Source organism: Schistocerca nitens, chromosome 3 (assembly GCF_023898315.1).
Source record: "Schistocerca nitens isolate TAMUIC-IGC-003100 chromosome 3, iqSchNite1.1, whole genome shotgun sequence".
Lineage (NCBI taxonomy): Eukaryota > Metazoa > Arthropoda > Insecta > Orthoptera > Acrididae > Schistocerca > Schistocerca nitens.
This window is the reverse complement of record NC_064616.1, coordinates 187,064,166-187,082,773: the sequence shown is the minus strand read 5'-3', so window position 1 is coordinate 187,082,773 and position 18,608 is coordinate 187,064,166. Positions and strand designations below refer to the sequence as shown.

At 40.8% G+C, this 18,608-nt stretch overlaps 1 protein-coding gene across 2 annotated transcripts in view; it reads right to left on the bottom strand.

Moving 5' to 3' along the window:
- Window positions 1-18,608, bottom strand: part of LOC126248130 (dymeclin) — a 161,233-nt gene that overhangs the window by 50,295 nt on the left and 92,330 nt on the right. For both annotated transcript variants that reach the window (XM_049948817.1, XM_049948818.1), the window contains exons 8-9: window positions 2,511-2,692; window positions 788-913 (exon numbers count right to left, since the gene is read on the bottom strand). In XM_049948817.1, coding sequence (XP_049804774.1) covers window positions 788-913; window positions 2,511-2,692 — 308 coding nt within the window. The remainder of the gene's footprint in view (window positions 1-787; window positions 914-2,510; window positions 2,693-18,608) is intronic.

Below are 18,608 nucleotides of genomic sequence, written 5' to 3'. Positions count from 1 at the left end.
TTGTTATGTTTGTTACTACCCAATTAGTATCCTACTATTGTTCTTAACACTGCTCAGCGCCCTGTGCTATTGTTGTCATGATGGTCCAACATCATTGTAGCTCATCTTGCTATGTTCTTCATCACCTTCGCCCTCTCATTTCTACTGTTAAAGGCTGTTGTTAATTTATTTGTAAACAATGACTAGTGCATCTGTGTGATGTAGTGTCCCAGAATTCATTTCCAAGAAATATACTGTCACAACCTCAAGTTACAAAAGATAAACATAAGCAGTTTTAGAAAAAAAAAATATCAGTTGTACGTAACATAGGTCTTTTATTCTCAGCTATCTCCCATTGATTAAGCCTGAATGATAGATAGTGAACCCTAATAAGTGCATTCTTAAAAGTTTTATAGCCTCTGTGCCTCTTATTTTTTGATACCTAGGTGCTGTTTCTGTGATTTGGATGTTCAGTCAGGTCCATAATCTGTGCCGTATCCACCAGAAGATCTTCAGCACCATCTGCCAGCCAGTCAAGTAAATGATCCTTAGCACACACAGCACATGTGAACACAGAGTGAGTGTCTGATATCTCACATTTCTTAAATCAGTGGCCCATTCCTCTGTTTGACATCATGCTCTGGCCTGGTTCATCTGCTGCTATTGGCAAATGGTCTAATTTTTCTGTCATTTTGTCTACAGTGGCCCAACTTTTTCTTCCTTTCACAAATCGAAACTATATAATGGCAAGTGTGCTAGAAATTGTTACAGTACACCTCAAACACTGTTTGCAACTACATTAACTTACCATCTCATGAACTGCCTTGTTGAAAAGATCATCTTCACTCAGAATGAGCAAAATAATTAATGACATGTATATGTGATGAGAATTGCTGTTGGGGGCATGGTATAAAGTCTTCAAAATGGGGATAACCTGAAAAAAATAAAAGAAAAATCACAATTATAGGAAAATTTCAATAATTCACTCAGAAGGGACAAAATGAAATAAGCCATTTATGATGGATTAAAACTATGTGCCATGCGAGCATTAGCTCCGACTGCTGACTTTCATGGAAAAAGATCATCCAACATATGAAGTGAAACACCACCGCCTTAACAAAGCCTAGTTCTAGTACCCTACAACATTGTAATGTCACAAATGCTCTACTTCAAGCACACATGGCAAGTGTAAAATTAAATTCTTAGAACATTTCAGTTATATTGAATAGCACACCATAAAAATATAAAATTACATGAACAGTTACATATATATGAAAGTCTAAAAAACATCTAAGAACAAAAAATTTTCACTATGGTTGTGGATGCTCAACGAACTAACACGGAGTGAATCCTGCCCCTGAGTTAATATAAATACCAATAATGGATCTATTTATCATGTAAAAATCAGATGAACAGCAATAAATTTATGAAAGGCATCTGAATAACATTCTAAATTACAGTGGGCTGTCAATGGATAATTCTGTACCACTTGGACTGAGCATCATCTTTCCCTGGTCCTGAGCTTTGGCAGCAGCATCATTCCCACACGAATCTTTTGGAAAATTACAGTCCTGGTGAAATATATATTCATATTCATCCTCTTGCTGTTCATTCAGAATCTTAATAGTCCATTACAAAGTGTAGAAGAGCTAATTTGCAACAACACATTTCACCAGCACAGCCAAGGCAGTTATTACTGTTCTCCTAAGGACGAGATTAATTGATTCTGGAACACACCCTAACAAACTTTCATCTTTGCAACAAGATACTCTGTGTACTAAACATGAACTTTCTTTTCAGTTCATTGTGTCCACGTCTGTTTTAGATATTCCTGAATGCATTATCTACCCTATTTTTTCTATTTCTGTTATAGCTCTTATATTACCTTCTAGTTTACTACTTTTTTTTAGCTGCAGTGTCCTATTAGCCAATTATTATCTCTTTAGTGATGTCTCCACAAATGCTATGTGAAGACTGTGCCTCTCACAATGTAGGAAAGGGAGGCCTCAAAGATGAAATGGAGTTCATGAATGCATCTTCAGGCAAACTCAGAGGTGCATTATAAAATAATGGACACCAACAATACAACATAAAAATGTGATCACTTTACCCTTGGGTATAAAATACACTACAGAGTTTTTAAGGTATGAATTCGTTTGCAAAGTGATGAAAAACCGGTACAGTGAGGCTTTCCTATTGAAACTCAATTTTTTTTTTTTAACAGAAAATTGAAGGACCCCTTCAAAAATTAACAGGGAAAAACTGAAATCATGAAGCTGTTAAGATACAATGATGAGTTTCATGAGTGCGATCAGGGACACTTACGAGTTGCACAACAGAATCCTCTTGACAAGTGTTAGTGGGAAGCACATGAAGACAGAAATCTTCAAATATTATTCAAGTTAAAAATTACAGCTTGACTATAAACAGAACTTACTGGTATCCAAATGGTACAGTATGCAATTACACATATGACAATTATAATAATAAAAAATAATAATACTAATAATAAAGTACATTCATTTCCATACCAATTGTTCAATGTCAGAACATGCTAATATGTATGTCCGTACATGAGGATTTCTATGCACTAATAGATAAAGAAGTAGTGTTGTTTGGTCACTACTGACAGCTGTGCTCAGTGTTTTATACAACTGGGACATATCAATCTTGAAAGTTGAAGCTGCTCTTGTAGGTGTGATTTCTATATTGCCTGCAACAACAAAAACTTTATTAGTCAAAATATAATATGCGACTTCCGGATTAGCTGAGTAACACCTCAACATTTTCAGTGATCATATAAGAAAGTTTAATCGGAATGTACACCTTTAACTGCTCTATCCCGTTGTCTGTGATAATAATGAATTAAGTGTTTCATACTGTTTCCCTCAGATTTTAATTGTCACAGAAAAAAGTAAACATTTAATAGGATACACTAAAGAAGCCGTATTGCTCACTTGTTTGATATTAGGATAATAATATCACAGTTGACAACATATAATTACAATCTGTAGTTTCCTCCCATTTGTAAACTAAATTGTTCCTTACTTTTATGTTACTTAACCATGACATTAACTTCGGTATAACTATTATTATTTATTTGCCACAAATTCAAAATATTTAATAGACATAAAACAAACCTCTGAGGCATATATAAATCTTATTTATAATATAACAAACAATCTGGTTTTATTAATACAAAAAATAAATAAAACACTAATTGAGCTGAAATATTAACTACTTGGAAACCACAGAGAATGGAGAAAAACAAACAAAAGAGGTTTTTCCTTTTTGAAATAACAATTTCTCCATCTAGGAGAAAAAAAGTTGCAAACCAGTGGAAATCTCACTGCAGCTATAAACTGGACCATGTGTAAAACTCTCTCTCTCTCTCTCTCTCTCTCTCTCTCTCTCTCTCTCTGGGGTGAAAAGGGATGGAGGGGGAGATTATATTCTTTAGCATATTCTCTTCACTTTTTAGGCCTTCAGCTCAAATGTTATAGACATACACTGAGGCAGTGAAAGTCTTGGGATAGCAATATGCACATACACAGATCGCAGTAGTATTGCTTACACATGATATAAAAGTGCAGGACATTGGTGGAGCTGTCATTTGTACTCACGCGATTCACGTGAACAAGTTTCCAATGTGATTACCGCTGCACGATGGGAATCAACAGGCTATGAATGTGGAAAGGTAATAAGAAGTAGGTGCATGGGACATGCAATTTAAAAAATTGTTGGGGAATTCAATACACCGACGTCCACAGTACCAAGAGTGTGCCAAGAATACAATATTTAAGGCATTACCTCTCACTGTGGACAACGCAGTGGCCAAAGGCCTTCACTTAACAACCAAGAGCAGAGGTGCTGGTGTAGAATTCTCAGTGCTAACAGACAAGCAACAATGCATGAAATAACTGCAGAAATTAATGTGGGAGGTATGATGAACATATTGTTATGACAGTGTGGCAAGATATGGTGTTAATGGCATACGGCAGCAGATGACCGACGCGAGTGCCTTTGCTAACAGCATGTCGCTTGCAGTACCTCTCCTGGGCTTGTGACCATATTGTTTGGACCCTAGATGGCTGTAAAACTGTGGCCTGGTCAGATGAGTCCCAATTTCAGTTTGTAAGAAGAGCTGATGGTAGGGTTTGAGTGTAGCACAGAGCCCATGAAGCCATGGACCTAAGAGTGTCCACAAGGCACTGTACAAGCTAGTTGTGGCTCCATTATGACATTGGCTGCATTTACTTAAAATGGACTGGGTCCTTTTGTCCAACTTAAGGAATCACCGACTGAAAATGGTTATGTTAGGCTACTTGGAGACCATTTGCAGCCACTCATTGATTTCGTATTCCCAAACAACGATGGAATTTTTATGAACGACAATGTGCCATGTCACCAGGCAGCAATTGTTCGCATTTGGTTCAAAGAATATTTTGGACAGTTCGGGTGACTGATATGGCCACTGTGATTGCCTGATATGAATTGCATTGAACACTAATGGTACATAATTGAGAGGTCAGTTTGTACACAAAATCCTGCAGTGGCAAGACTTTCGCAATTACAGATGGCTATAGAGACATCAAGGTTCAGTATTTCTGCAAGCGATTTCTGAAGACTTGTTGAGCCCATATCATGTCAAGTTACTACACTACACTGGGCAAAAGGAGGTCCGACACAATATTAGGAGGTATCCCACAACTATTTTCACCTTTGTGCATTTTCTCTACAAAGCTCATATAAATTTTAATCACATCTCTATTATTTGAGCAATGAAAAATGTACTTAGCATAAGTAATGTTGAGGATGAACTAATACTGAATTATGGTACTGCACAAGGCTTAAGCATTATTTATATGCAAAAGAATGTATTGGTGGTTCTTACCTATACTACACTGTCCAGTCACATTAATGTGACCACCTGCTGAAAGCCTAAATAACCACCTTTTGCAGTGCGGACTGCTGCGAGACATGCAGGAAGGGAGTCAGTGACATTCTGAAAAGTAATAACAGTGATGTCGGGTGATGCTGCCCCCAGTGCTGTGGCCAGCTGCACTAGGTTTTCTGGTTGAGGATCCATGGTTGTGATCAGCCCGAATGAGGTGGTCACACAGATTCTTGATTGGGTTAAAATCTGAAGAGTTTGGTGGACAGGGGAATACAGTAAACTCATCCTGGTGTTCTTCAAACCATGCACGTACACTGCAAGCTGTATGACACACTGCACCGTCCTGATGGTAGATGCTATCATGCTGAAGAAAAACTAACTGTATGTACACTGCTGGCCACCATAAATGCAACACCAAGAAAGACAAGAGGTAGCACAACAAAATTTATTTTGTAGATAACATGTTGACCAAGTATCAAATGATTACATTTACAAACGTCTGTGACATGTGGTTCCTGCCAGAATCAGTAGCCAGAGTAGCCGCCATTGTTGGAGATCACCGCTGCCACACGTCTCGGCATTGAGTCAAAGAGACGTTGGATGTGTTCCTGGGGTACAGCAGCCCAAGCAGCTTCCACACGTTGCCACAGATCATCTGGTGTGGCAGCTGTGGATGTAATCTGGGTCACTCGTTGAGCAATCATGGACCACATGTTTTCTATCGGCGAAAGATCCGGAGAGCGAGCCGGCCAGGGAAGCACTTCAATCTGGTTATTGACAAAGAACCTTTGGACAATGCGTACCACGTGTGGTCGCGCATTATCCTGTTGAAATATGGCTGTGGCCGAGCCCTGAAGGTAAGGAAGGACAACTGGCTCCAGCACCTCGGATATGTAGCGCCGGCTATTTAAAGTACCGGCAATGCGTACTAGAGGCGTGCGAGAGTAATATCCAATACCGCCCCATACCATAATACCCGGTGCAAGACCAGTGTGGCAGTGCATAATGCAGTGTTCCAGCATCCTCTCTCCACGGTGTCTCCACACTCGAATCCGACCATCGTGGTGCTGCAGACAGAAGCGTGCCTCGTCAGTAAAGACAACGTCATTCCATTCTGTCGTCCACATCCGTCTGTCATCACACCATTGGCGACGGAGACGTCTGCGGTTCTGCGTCAATGGTAGACAAAGCAATGGACGTCTTGCGGACAGACCACTCTGCTGTAAACGGCGTCGAATGGTACGCGCAGACATTGGATGATGCGTTACAGACGCAATGTGCTGTGCTATGGTTCGGGAAATCACTGAGCGATCCGTCACTGCCATGCGCACAATTTGCCTATCAGCACGTGCAGTGGTGCACCGAGGTGAATGCGATCGACTACGTCGGTCCGTTGTACCCTCCTGCATCCAACGGTCACATATCCGCATTACAGTTGTTTGGTTTCGTCCAAGACGACTAGCAATTTCTCTGTATGATAATCCACAATCTCGGTAAGCCACTATCCTTCCTCTGTCGAACTCGGATACTTGATCAAACGATGTTCGCTGTTGTCTACGAGGCATAACTGATCGTCTTGTGAAACAACCACAAGGTAAACACACATGCCGAACGTACACTCGTCGAAATCGCCAAGCCTTAAATGGCGCTATGAGGTGGCGCCACAGGCGCGCGTGATGTGCGTCTGCGCTGAAATTCTAATCAGTTGCATATCTCATCGCTTCAAACCCATGGTGTAAATTTCACTTGATTCGGATGCTTCCTTCAGGGTGTTGCATTTACGGTGGCCAGCAGTGTAGAAGTGGACTTGGTCCCTGAGGATAGATGTATACTTGTGTTGATTCACTGTGCCTTCCAGACTGATGAGATCACCCAGAGACTGCCAGGAAAATATTCCCCAGACTATAACAGTCCCTCCTTGTTTGCTTTCCGACATTTCACACAGTACTTGTCAACAGTCATCTGCCCAAAGGAGCATAAAATATGATTCATCTGAAAAGGTCACCTGTTGTCACCCAGTGGACATCCAGTTGTGTGCAAATTCCAGCCTGCATCGCTGATGAACAACAGTCCACATGGGTGCATGAACCAAGGCACCTGCTGCAGAGGCCCATACACAGCAATGTGTGCTAAATGGCCATTGAGGTACACATTGGTGGCCGCTTGGTCATCTGAATGATCAGGCTGTGACGCTATAAGCGCTGAGAGCAGTAGTATTAGGGTAAATGAATGGCGCGAGATGGCAGGAGTGACTGGAGACAGGCAAGGAGAGCCATCTAGCGGCCAAAAGGTGAACAGTACTGCAAGCCTTACTATACGACCAGTACCCCCCTAGTAAATATTCAAAAGTGTTCAAGGAATATAGATAATAATTGAATGAATAAAGATAATTAATATGTACTGATGGTAAAAGAATGTATGAAAGTAAATAGGATATAAGTAAAAGTATGAGTTAATTTTACGAGAGTAGCAAGATGGGGATTCACCCAGGTAACTAAAACGGAACAGCCCAGCGGACCGTGGGAAGAAAGAACAATGAGCAGTCGAGTCATGAGGTAGCAAGGCATCGGATGTATCGTACGCAAGCAGGCCAAGACTTATTACTAAGTGCACTAAAAGTTATTATATTAATAATTCAATGACTAGTGCAACTGTGCATGACCACGTAATTGGAATCCTCACTTTGGTATGTCAATACAACTACTAAGAGGAAATTTACTAAGTGCATTATTTTGGCCAAGTTCGTTCAAATAAGACGCTACCAGCAACGTGTTGTGATCGTAAGTGTGAATCCGCACCTTATAACAAAGACCAACAAAAGTAATCATTTTCAAGTGTAATAATATTGTGCTATGATGAATAGTTTATATTAAATCAATGTTAACATCAAAGTGCATTACCAGTGAATTTTATCAATAGTTAACCTGTTTCCTCTACCACATGATACATGGCTTTTGTACGAGTCATGGTTTCAACAAAATTACAACGGAAGCATGGTCAGTCTTACTGAGGCTGAAAATTTCTATTTAAATATTTACACCAAGTTATAACTGTGGAATTCAATGAGCAGTTTGGAGCAGAAGACAACAAAAGGTACTGTAATTGCAAGTTTCAGAATACTATGCTGTGGGTGCAAAACTATTGAGAAGTGTAACGACCAGAAACCTTAAGGTGATTAAAAATTTAGTATTAAAGATAATTACTTTGATTAAAACAAAGAAAGGTCACCACAGCATAGTAGACGTGTCAGTAATTAGTGAAAAGATATTTGTAGATTAGTATGTGAAATTTTCATGTACTATTTATTGTAACAGTGTATGTGAAATGTAACCAATATGACGTGTGATGTATTAAGAGAAGCTAGGGTCCTTGCTGAAGAAAGTTCGAGTGTGTGAACTAGACCCCTGGTTAAGGAAAGATTAGTTAAAATAGTGTACCTCAAATCGAGTCAATCCTATAGTTTACTGTGTGAAGTATTGCAGATTATTCCCCAATCTTAAAAGTTTACTAATATAAACATAGCGTGAAGGTTGTAAACTCCAGGCACCAAGATACGGGTCATTGTGTGCAATCTGTCGTGCCCGTGTGCAATCGCGCCATACAAAATCCAATGATTGGGTTATCACTAGTAATATTACCAATAATCAAGGGGAGTGCAGCGACCACCACAAGCCACTCAACAGTTGCACATCTATTCACCATTATACATCGCTGCAGCTGTTGTTTGCCTCTGTTATCTATGACCTATGGTGCACCACAGATGTCTCAGCAGCAGTTTTGGATAGCACCATTTTGCTGTGCATGGCATACTCTAACCACAGTGACACATGAACAGTTTACAGACAAAGTTTTTTTTGGAAATGCTTCCACCCCTGGCCAGAAAATCAATGGCCGTGACCTTTTGGACACCTGATAAATAACTCTGTTTATGCATTACAACAATGAATGCGATGTTTTTGGAGTCCTCCAACCTGACATGCTTTATATACACTCCACTGCTAGTGCTGCCACCAACTGTTCATAAGTAGTTTATGTTGAACATAGGAGGTAGTCACCTTAATGTGACTGGACTGTGTATGTTTGTTCCAACTCAGTCCCACTTTGCAGCACTTCTATGTTTGTTTCAGAATTGCTTTAGGTAAAGCATTAAAATTACCACTTTCTTACACTGTCTACACATAGAATGACTTGATCATCTGTTATGGAAGCAAGTATCACATAGCTATACATATTATTAAATTAAACTCTCCCGCCAAGTTTTTCTTTCTGTACGTGAAGTTATTATATTGGAACTATTGTAGGAATTTGACCCTGTTTTCATTAATAGAAATACTGATTCATGAGGTAGGCTCAGGTATGTAATTTATCATCACTATGTCATTCAAAGTCAGGGCAGGATGCTAGAATATTACTGAATCAAAAGTATCCAGATACTAACCTAGAAGAGATGTGTGTACTACTCTTTCTTGCTGAACATTGCAGTCAGGGCATTTAGTTAAAAAGCAACTAAACATGCCCTCAGGAAACATTGAAATGTCAGTTGTTTGCAGGTAACCGAACCCATTAATCCTCAATTGGTGCTGTGACATTGACTATGCTGTCAAGTTGTGGATAAAATGTCACCACCGTTCATTTAAAGTGCTGCCTACTTCCACTGTTATTTTTACTTTAAGAAGCTAGATTTACCATAAAAATTTGTTTTCATCTAAATTAATGTGATGTGTAATTTCTACTAAACAGAATATGGTCTATTAGACAATACAGATTATAAGTGTAATTTAATATTCAACATAATGTCAAAAAATAACGGATGTCCACAAATCTACAACATCAAGATGATCAGCATTTTGACTTCTGGAGACTTTCAAGGACTGAAAATCAATTTTAGCAATTCAGCAATCTTTCAACGGACAACTGCACAGACTCCCATTTGGAGGACACAATAATAAGCATCCCTGGTACAAATAAACAACTAAACGAGTTGAAAGTAAGTAATATGCCAGAGCCGGAGGAATCCCAGTTAGGGTTTACAAAGAGTACTCTACGGTATTGGCCCCTTACTTAGCTTGCACTTATCATAAATCTCTTGCCCCGTGCACAGTCCCAAGTGACTGGAATGAGCCACAGGTGACTCCCATAAATAAGAAGGGTAAAAGAACAGACCCGCAAAATTACCGACCAACATGATTAACATCAGTCTGCTGCAGTATTCTTGAACATACTGTCAGTTTGAGTATAATGAATTTCCTTGAGAGGGAAGAGCTTCTGTCTACAAATCAGAACAGTTTCTGAAAGCACCATTTGAGTGAAATGCAGCTTGTCGTTTTCTCACATGAAATAATCCATGGTCTGCAGGAAGGGCAGCATACAGATTCCATATTCGTAGATTTCTATGACACATTTGATAAGGTGCCACACTGTCGACTGTTAACAAAGGTACAAGCATACAGAATAGGTTCCCAGGTACATGAGTGGTTCAAAGACTTCTCAGGTAACAGGGCCCAGAATGTTGTCTTAGACGGCGAGTGTTCATCAGAGACAAGGGTATCATTAGAAGTGCCCCCAAGGAAGTGTGATAGGACTGCTGTTATTTTCTATATACATAAATGATCTGGTAGACAGGGTATGCAGTTGTCTGCAGCTGTTTGCTGACGATGCTATGGTGTATGGTTGTCAATGAGTGAGTGTAGGTGGTGGTTAGTGTTTAACGTCCCGTCGACAGCGAGGTCATTAGAGACGGAGCGCAAGCTCGGGTTAGGGAAGGATTGGGAAGGAAATCCGCCGTGCCCTTTCAAAGGAACCATCCCGGCATTTGCCTGAAACGATTTAGGGAAATCACGGAAAACCTAAACCAGGATGGCTGGAGACGGGATTGAACCGTCGTCCTCCCGAATGTGAGTCCAGTGTGCTAACCACTGCGCCACCTCGCTCGGTGAGTGAGTGTAGGATGATACAATATGACTGATACAAAAACGCAGATGAGTACGTAAAGCAATCCCATAATGTTCCAGCACAGCATTAGTCGTGTGCTTCTGGACACAGTCACACCGATTAAATATTTAAGCATAATGTTGCAAAACAATATGAAGGGTTGTAGTAGGGAAGGTGAATGTCTGACTTCAGTTTATCGGGAGAATTTTAGAGAAGTGTGTTTCATCTCTAAAGGAAACCGCGTATAGGACACTGCTATGACCCATTGTTGAGTACTGTTGGAGAGTTTGGGATCTGCACCACGTCAGATTGAAGGAAAACATTGAAGCATTTCAGAGGCGAGCTGTTAGATTTGTTAACAGTAGGTTAGAACAACATGCAAGTATTACGTGGATACTTCGGCAACTCAAATGGGAATCACTGGAGGAAAGGCAACATTCTTTTTGAGGAGCACTATTGAGAACTAGTATTCGAGGCTGACTGCAGAACGATTCTACTGGCATCAACGCACATTTTGCATAATGATAATTGAGATAATGGCTCATATGGACACATACAGACAGTCATTTTTCCCTCGCTCTATCTGCAAGTGGAACAGGAAAGTAAATGACTAGTAGTGGCACAGGGTGCCCTCCGCTATGCATCATACATTGACTTGTAGGGTGTGTATTTAAATGTAGATTCACGAATTGGAAAAATGTCATGAAACATACCTAACATACACAACAGTGAGATTCCTTAGTTGGCAAGTTACAATATGATCCTTTTTTGTGAGGGATTGAGGTTGTGATCGTTTTACGTGTAAATGTCATGGTAGAGGTATTGTTTGACTGCTTATTTGTTGTAAATCCCAGAAAAACGTTTCAAAATGAGACCCACATGAAACTACAACAGAAACTTCATGCAGGTATTCAAAACTATATGAACACACAATAGTGCATCATTATTTTTTGAAAGCTGCAAATCATGTGTTTTAATAATGATTTAACCCTTCTGTTCTCTTTGAGTCAATATGACCCAAAGGAGATTTTTCTTCCATTATATTTTTGTATTTAAGCACTAACACTCTAAACTCAATGACTTCATTTTTCTTTACATTCTACATATCTTAAGGCTCTCCCACTTGTTATAGCATAATTTGTTACAACTTAGTGTACATGAACTGCATGTTTAAAAAAATTCTCAACTTGTACAAATATCAGTATTCCTATGTGCATGAGATACATTCATAATGGTGTTTCATAACAATACAAGTCTTTGCTTGTTCATTGTTGAAATTTCATTAGGTACACTACAATGCAAGTCGCTTAATATGTTCAAATTATCAAAGCATTATCACTACCGGTAATGTTTCGCCAACTGTTTGTGCAGACTCAGGTCATGTAGCTTGAACTGCATCTAACATAGTAATTTCTGTGTGGCTATCACAACTAAATGATTTTTTTTTTCCCCTGAGAAACAGTTGGAAGTATTAGTAAATGCATCTGACTGTGAGAAGAATATGTCTGAAGATGAAAATCACACAATTAATGACAGAATTCATCCTGCATCTGAATCAGAAGACACTTAGGAGAATGATACATGGCAACATGCAAGTGGCTCAGTCAAATGACGAAAATATCATGTGGACCTTAGAACCTTTTCCACAAACTAGAAGAGCACCAAGTGAAAGTGGTATAAACCTGACTCCTTGTCTAATATGGTATGAGAAATTCAAAGTGCTACAAAATCCTCTTTTCAAGCTCTCATGAATGATCGTATTCAGAGTATTGTTGTCAGAATGACTAATACTGAGGGTCAAAACATTTATGGTGACAGCTGAAAAGATGTAGATCAAATAACACTTTAAGCCTACATGAGTTGGTGTTACTGTCTGGTGTGTATAATTCATATGGTGAAGCAACAAAGAGTCTATGAGATCCAGAAACAGGTTCCCTTCTGATGACAAGCCTACTCGAAGAGCACAAAGAGTAAGCGATAAGTTGGCACCCATAGGAGAAATACACTGGTGAACAAAACTTAAGTATGAAAGGAATACAGCTCAAAGAAAGTTGGAACACACACAGAACGAACTGCTAAAGTATAACACAGGCAGTAACTGAAACAAATACACAACAAGATGATCAGAAATGATACTTTCATTCAAAGACAACAACTACACTGAAGTCAACATGATGTATAATGTTCCCCTGCATGTTACAAAAAGTGGGACATATGGTATGTAATCACCATGGACAGCAACGCATATTCTGCCAGATGCATCTGTGCTGGCCACAACATTGGTAAGTAGTTCTTGTGGTAGGGTGTCCCATTCCTCCACCAGCATGGTTGATAACTGCTGGATGGTCATTGGTGCACGTTACCTTCTTGCAGCACGTCTCCCCATTACATCCCAGACATGCTCGATGGGATTTAAGTCTGGGAAAGGGCAGGCCAGGTCATTCACCAAATACCCTCTATTTCCAAGAGCTCCTCCCCACTTGTGCAGCTTGATGCAATTGCGAATTGTCATCCATAAAAAGAAGCCAGTGCCAAATGCACCCCTGAAAAGACATACATGGGAAGGATACAGTGTCACAATAACATTGACTGGTGAGTGTACTGTGTTCAAAGATTTGGAGATCAATATGCCCATGCAACATTATGCCTCCCCACACCATAACACCTGGACCACCAAAACAATCATGTTCGACAATGCTGGCTGTCGGTGAGAAGATGTAATGCACCCACGATCACTGCTGACCAGTACTGTTTTGGCAGTCTACATGTTATAGTATGGGGATGCATAAAGCTGCACGGATGTAATGATCTCCAAATCTTTGATCACAGTACACTCACTGCTAAACATTATTGTGACACTGTACTCCTTCCTCATGTGTGTCTTAAGTGGTACATTCTGCCCTGACTTTTTATGGAAGACAATGTGTGACTGCATCGAATAGTGCATGTGATGACATTCTCAGAACAATATATTTGGCATATGGACTGGCCTGTCCATTCCTTCAACTTAAATCCAATGTGGGGTGCATTGTGAAGACGTACTGCAGTATGTTAACATGCACCAACAATCATCTAGCAGTTGTCATCCATGCTAGTGGAGGAAAGGGACACCCAACCACAAGAACTTACCAATCTTGTGAGCAGCATGGGAGCACATTGCATAGCATACATTGCCATCTGTGGCGATCACACACCCTATTAAGAACCATGTCTCATCTTTTGTAATTTCCAGGGGACCACCACAAATTACATCTCTGCTGATCGATCACAGATATGGGACAGCGGCTAGTCAGAAATTTACCAATGAAATATAACCAAACAGCTGTACATTTTCAGATATGTTATTTTATTTACACAACCAGTTTTGGCACCTCATTAATGCCATATTCAGGCCCCTATGCACTTCCCTTATAGAGAATAGGATATATCAATGTACGCACAACAAGAGCCATCAATACCTGGATTCTGTAAATTTTTTGTAGACTGTGTACTTCGAAAACTGGACAAGTCAAGTCAAGTCAAGTCAAGTCAAGTCAAGTCAAGTCAAGTCAAGTCTTCGAGGTACACACTCCACAAAAAAATTGATGGAATCCATGTACCGATGGCTCCGGTTATGCATGCATCAATGTATCTAATTCTCTATACGTAGAGGGCATAGGGGCCTGAAGATGGCATTAATCGAGATGCTGAAACTGGTCATGTAAATAAACTTACAACTTCTGAAAACATACAACTATTTGCTGCTTTTTTTTCTGTAAATATCATGAATTGTGGTCACTTCAGTGTTATTGTTATCTCTGAATGAAAGTGTCATTTATGTCCATTTCACTGTGTGTTTTTTTCAGTTATCTTTCGTACTATAGTGTGTCAGTTATTTCTAGGAATGATCCAAGTTTTTTCCAAGCTATGTTACTTGGCAGTGATACACTATGTGAAAGTTACTTTCATCCTTAAATTTTGCACACCAGTGTACTTTTGAATCTATATAATCCTGGCACAAATGTAACTGCAGATGAGAAAACAGAACCCAAACTTAAAATTATAGTACCTTTTAATAACTTTTGATGGGAAAGGAGCAGGGTTAAATAATAGAACACAGCACCAATTACATTTTTTCACACATAGAACAACACATTTCAAGAATTTATTCCTATTTTCAAGTGCAACTATTTACATTGTATTGTACATGATGTCTGCTTGTGTGTTGGTGTGCTCCTCTTGATGATGATGAATGAAATTCATTTTTAGCAATGATTTGTAATTGAAATCTTAAAACTACTGTGAGAATTTGAAGGCTTGTATTTCTGACATAAACACTAAGGATTTTTGAATGATTTTAAAGCTAAATGGTGCATAAGTTTGTAGTGTTTCTGTTTCACATATTGGTATTCTGGGGTTTATGTATCAATTGTCTCTCTCTCTCTTTTAGTTCACTGCTATTTGAGCTTACATATTGCCATCTGGATCTGGAGATAGTGAGTGGAGCTGTGGATGCTAGGAAATGGAGTGCCAATTGGAGAAATTGGAACATTTATGACATACTCTTCTGTTTGAGTTCAGTAGAGGTATGGCAGTGGCAGAGGCAACCAGAAACATTTGTGCCATGTGTGGGGATAATGCCAATGGACAGAGCATGGCAAGAAAATGGTTTCCTCATTTTAAGGAGGATCGTTTTGACATTAGTGACTCTCACCGATAGGAAAGCTTTCGGGGTTTGATGAAGATCGTTTAAACACATTAAACCATGATGATCCACATCAGCATACTCGAGAACTGGCAATGTGATGAAATGTGATCATTCCACCATCATGCGACATTTGCATGCAATGGGGAAGGTTAAAAAGTCAGGTTATGGGTACTGCATGCTCTAAGCCTAAATCACAGAACTCAGCGAGTGGCCGGCTTGTCCGTTATTAATTGGTTTGTGAACAACACCGACCATTCTTATCCTGTATGGTTGCTGGTGATGAGAAATGGTGTCTTTATGCTAACATAATGAAAACAAAGGTATGGTTGACCCCAAACAAAGCAGCAACTCGCCATTTAAAGACCTGCCCACATTCATAAAAAAATAATGTTATGCATCTGATGGCATGTGAACCACTGTCAAATGGGAACCATGACGACAGTGGGGTGGGCCCTCACGACTGAGGAGATGACCGTGAGCCAGTCAGGTACGGCTGATGCAGATCTGGCAAAGGGTGGTAGATTCCTTGCGAGAGGCCTGCATGGAAGACCTCCACAGATTAGTAGTCTCCCTTATCACCCACAGTCTGTTTGGTGACATCAAAGTCAGCCATTCTGTAATTCAGATTCATAAAACTTGATGGCATAATAACAATTGGAGGCCTGTTTCCATAATACCGATCTCAAGAGTCAGTTAACTGGTAGCCAGTTTGGCCAGGCTATCAGCAAGTTCATTCCCCAGGATCCCAAAGTGGCCTGGGTCCAGATGAAGGTCACATTGAGGGCATACAGGGAATCCTGGATAGCAATGGTCAAGGGATGGTGAGGATAACACTGGTCAAAGATTAGGAGGAGATTACTGTTTAACATCCTGTTGACAGCGTGGGCATTAGAGATGGAGTAGAAACTCACATCGAGGAAGGATAGCGAAGGAAACTGGCTGTGTCCTTTCGAAAGAACCATCCTGGCATTTGCCTTAAGCAATTTAGGAAAATCACAGAAAACCCAAATCAGGATGGCCGGATGCAGGTTTGAACCGCCGTCCTCCACAATGCGAGTCCAAAAACTGGTAGAGAGCTTGAAAACTGCTCTGCAGATGACAAAGGAATCACTGGTGCAGGAACGGATATTCTAAAAAGCATGAGAGAGGGCTACCAACACTGCAGTGAAAATACTACAGCCATCCGGCAAGGAACACAGTTCAGTATGTCCCACGTGAGGATAAACAAAGCCAACATGACCAGCAACCATCGAGCCGTCAGTATAGACTACCTCTGAGCCCCAGAACGTGCCAAGGATGGACAAAAATTTGTGGCGAAGGGCCTCGGGAGGGATCAAGTTTTTGGACCTTGCGATAGGTCAAGACAAAGCTGTGGCCAAGGGATGCACCACAGAGGTCTTTGTGAGTGGGCCCAGAGGAGAGGTGGAAGGGGAAACAACTGGAGTTCAGAGAGGACGGACCAGACATGGATTGCAATCCTAATCCCTGATCTGGGCCGTCATTGAGGGAGATGAATTTCTGTGTTTGGAAAGAGGATTTGGTAGTTCGGATGCTTCGGGAAACTGCAAACATGGGTAGCATAATCAACAAGCTGTTGTTGGCACCTGATCCACAAAGAAGGGACTCTAGCTTCCACGAGTAAACTGTTCATAGTGCCAGTTCAAAAGGCTCCCGTTGCAAGCTGCAGTGGTGTATTGGATCCAGTATCTACAATGCTGAGGGCAATGCAGAACCATATGAAAGACTCCCATAATCAAGATGGGATTGTACCATGGCTTTGTGAAGTTGCAGAAGGGTTGTGCGATCTGCACCCCAGCTGGTGTTACTTAGGTAGTGAAGTGTGTAAAGGTTCAGCCACCATTTTCGCTTAAGCTGGTGAAGATGGAGAATATGCATCAACCAAGAATCGAAGACCAGTCCTAAAAATTGATAAGTCTCCATCATACTGAAAAGCTGGTCATCGACATACAGTTATGGTTGTGGGTGAACAATACGATGTCAACAGAAGTTCACAACGTGAATTTTGGCAGCTGAAAACTGAAAGCCATGGATGAGGACTCATGCCTGTGACTTTTATAAGGTATCTTGTTGTCGACATTCAGTGACACCCACACTAGAGGTGCAACAGTAGAAGCGAAAGTCTTTAGCATACAAGGAGGGTAATGCTGAGGACCCCACAGCTGCTGCTATACCAGAGACATTCAGTACAGAGCCCTGCTGGGCCCGATTTTCTTGGATATTGGGGGTACTGTGGGAAGTACCAACTTGCACCCAGAATGCATGTTGTGACAGGAAGTTCTGGTTAATAACTGGGAGCGGACCACGGAGACCCCACTCATTTAACGTAGCAAGGATGTGGCATCGCCATGTGGTGACATAAACCTTTTGCAGCTCAAAGAAGATGGCTATGAGATGTTGACGTCGAGCAAAAGCCGTTCGGATGGCAGACGCCAGGTAAACCAGATTATCTGTAGTCAAAGGGCCTTCGTGAAAACCTCCCTGGGATGGAGCCAGAAGACCCCAAGACTCAACGAGCCAACACAGCAGCCCACTCACCATGCGTTCAAGCAACTTACAGAAAACACTGGTTAGAATTATTGGGCGATAACTGTCCATCTCTAGAGGTTGATAACCTAGTTTCAGTACTGGGACAATGATGCTTTCTTGCCATTGTGATGGGAACTCAACCTCACTCCAGATACCATTAAAAATGGTAAGGATATGATGCTGATAATCCACCAGCAGGTGCTTAATCATTTGGTTATGGATGGGGTCTGGCCCTGGGGCTATATCTGGGCAGTGGGCTAGGACACTGAATGGAGCATTATATGGCTCCAGGTCGCATAAAGTAAAAGATAATTCCTTTCGCTCCACCCACTGTTTTAGAACACAAAAGGCACATTGATAAATGTCATATGCTAAGGCTTGAGCATATGTTGTTGTTGTGGTCTTCAGTCCATAATGCAGAGCAAAATGTTTGGCGACGGCTTCTGGGTCGGTGGTGGTGGTGGTGGTGGTGGTGGTGGTGGTGGTGGTGGTGGTGGGGAGGGGGGAGGCATCGCAATGTCCTCCTCCTTGGAGGACTTTTTTTTCTCTTTCCTCTCCTTAGAAAAT